Genomic DNA, 2,683 nt, shown 5'->3' with positions numbered 1-2,683 from the left:
CTCTGTTTTGACAGAGTTAGTTAGTTTGTTCAAGCTGTTTTTTCAACAGCTCCTCTTTGTATCTCCTTCATATATAAATAAAAGCTCAGCTCAAGATTCTGTAACGCTTTTACAGTTCTTTGAGATTCAGTTCAAGAAATTGATCCAGATAAGATTTGTATTGATAAGCTTTTCTTTTACTCTCGTTCATATAAAGTCTTTTCCATTTGTTTAAGTATGTCAATTTTTAAATCAAGTTTATATAGTAAAGTCTGACCATAAAATTCTATATATAATAAAGAAAGTATATTAGGTGAAGATGACTTGGTCCTTCTAAAACATTTAAGCCTTGCAATGCAAGTAATGATTCGGTGAGAAAATGGTTTTGGTAACTGATAGTAGTAGTGTATGGCGTATGACTTTGCATAAAACAGTATATAAAGAGGCCTAAAATTCCAACTAGAGATCCACAAGAGGCATTGATAGATTCAAAACACAAGTGTTTTTAGCTAGTAATAACATAAGATTATGGGTGAAGAAGTGAAGGTATATGGTCATTGGAGAAGCCCTTTTAGTCGCGGAGTTGATATAGCACTGAAACTCAAAGGTGTTGAGTACAAATACTATGAAGAAGATTTGAGTAACAAGAGTGCTTCACTTCTCAAATACAACCCAATTCACAAGAAAGTCCCTACCTTTGTCCACAATGAAAAACCCTTAGCCGAGTCACTTGTTATTCTTGAATACATCGATGATACTTGGAAAAGTCACCCTATTTTGCCCCAAGACCCCTACCAAAGAGCTTGTGTTCGTTTTTGGGCTCGCTTCATCGACGATAAGGTAAAAATAATTCTAAAATCCACATTAATTTTGTTTAGACATTCTCATCATTTGAAGATAACGGTTTTGCCAATCATGGATTATTTGTACAAGTAATCATTTTTTTTTTATAAAATTCATGATGTATCATTTAATCTCTTTCATTTTCTGAGCTAGAACTTTCGTCGAACACTTTAAGCATGTATGGCAAGGTAACAATTTGATGGTGAATCTTATTTTCTTTAGGTCATTCCAACATTATGGAAAGCCATCTGGGTCAAGGAAGAGCAGGAAAGGACATTAGAAGAAGTGATTGGGTATCTAGAGTTTCTAGAGAAAGAGCTCAAAGACAAATACTTTGGGGGAGAAAGTATTGGGCTTTTGGACATAGTAGCAATTTTCATAGCCCATTGGGTACCAGTTTTTCAACAGCTTGTGGGAATAGAGATATTGACAGAGACCAAATTTCCCAAGCTTTGTAAATGGAGCCATGACTTTGTGACTCATGATGTTGTGATAAAAATTCTTCCTCTTAAAGAAGACATTATTGCTTTCTTTATCCCTCGTTTGGACACCATGAAAAAAACTGGTGGTTTAAGTACCACTATATATCAGAGTGTATAATTAATGTATTTAAGGAAAAAGTGTATTTTCACAAATTTACACTGAAATATTATTATATATTTGATAGATTATCCTATAATGTGTGTTTGAATAAAACTAAAGTAGTCTCTTTCTTTCTGTCTCGAGAAGTGTTAAAATACAAGTCCCCAAATAGAGTTATACAGATAATTGCACCTAAAATCAGTTACAACAGACCAAGATTCAAGATTGTATCTACCAACATTTACAGCTCAGAAATACTATAGGTCAACAAAATCTCTAAGGGTCTGATTGATTCACGATTAGAAAACTGTATTTTTGAAAACTGAGATTCTGAAATGAAAATATGAATTTAGTGACTAAAAACGTGTTTCTGAAAATGTAATTGGTTCAATGTCAGTAAATTGTTTTTTAATTTTAAAAAACTGAATCTGTGATTGGTATTAAGTTTGAAAATATAACAGAAACTGAATATGTGATTGGTTCAGCTGAATCTGAATATTATTTTAATTTTGTATAATATTAAATTTTGATTTATCAATAGATTTAATTAAGTAAAATTTAATTATATTGATAAATTAAAATTTAATAATAGTGTATTGATTAAATTCGTACCAATGTTGCATTGTCATTAATTTTCATTTTTTTTTCTAAATTAAAGTTACATTTTTTTAATTAACGTTGTTGTTATAACTAAGCCACATTTTTCCAGCAATGTCATCTCTAACATTTTCCATATGAGCCATATAAGCTTGACTAAAATTAATCTCTGGTGCCTCAGAAATTCCTGCATCATCTCCTTCTTGTTGGTTTTCTATTATTGTATTAGATTGGCTTTCAGTTCCTTCAATATCTTCAACAAGTGTGGCATCAACTGAATATTGGTCAAACATTTTATCATTAATAGAATGCATTTTGATCTAGTTGTGGATAGCACAACATGTTATTGGTATTCGACGTTGCTTTCCAAGCAAGTATGGAGGCATTGACTTCAAAATTGGAAACCTGGCTTTTAGAAGTCCAAAATTCAATTTGGACGCTGCTTTTGGTATTCGACGTTGCTTTCCAAGCTTGTTCTCTGCATTACAACATACAACCATTAAAAATTCAATTTTACCATAAATATTTAATAAAGAAATAATTATGCAAAGAATATTTTCTTTGTGTTGCAATAAAAATCTAGGCACAAACTCATACAAGTCCAAGAGTTGAGCTAACTCACAATCAATGAATCACAATCTTGAGGGAAATAGGTCACATTTGGTCAACACTAGATGGGTTA

General features: G+C 31.6%; 1 protein-coding gene across 1 annotated transcript; it reads left to right on the top strand.

Annotated features, from left to right (window-relative positions):
• Nucleotides 1-374: 374 nt before the first annotated feature.
• On the top strand, nucleotides 375-1,493 carry LOC133801262 (probable glutathione S-transferase). Its single transcript, XM_062239438.1, has 2 exons — nucleotides 375-819; nucleotides 1,045-1,493. The coding sequence occupies exons 1-2, from the start codon at nucleotides 508-510 to the stop codon at nucleotides 1,420-1,422; spliced, it is 690 nt and encodes a 229-aa protein (XP_062095422.1). The 5' UTR covers nucleotides 375-507; the 3' UTR covers nucleotides 1,423-1,493.
• The last annotated feature ends 1,190 nt before the right edge of the window (nucleotides 1,494-2,683 follow it).

Source organism: Humulus lupulus, chromosome 9 (genome assembly GCF_963169125.1).
Source record: "Humulus lupulus chromosome 9, drHumLupu1.1, whole genome shotgun sequence".
NCBI lineage: Eukaryota > Viridiplantae > Streptophyta > Magnoliopsida > Rosales > Cannabaceae > Humulus > Humulus lupulus.
This window is presented reverse-complemented; position numbering and strand designations above follow the sequence as displayed.

Bases quoted from the DNA above. Each gene is read 5' to 3' on its own strand.
- LOC133801262 (XM_062239438.1), top strand. From the start codon at position 508: ATGGGTGAAGAAGTGAAGGTATATGGTCATTGGAGAAGCCCTTTTAGT. The intron at 820-1,044 runs GTAAAAATAATT...TATTTTCTTTAG, and splicing joins CTCGCTTCATCGACGATAAG to GTCATTCCAACATTATGGAA.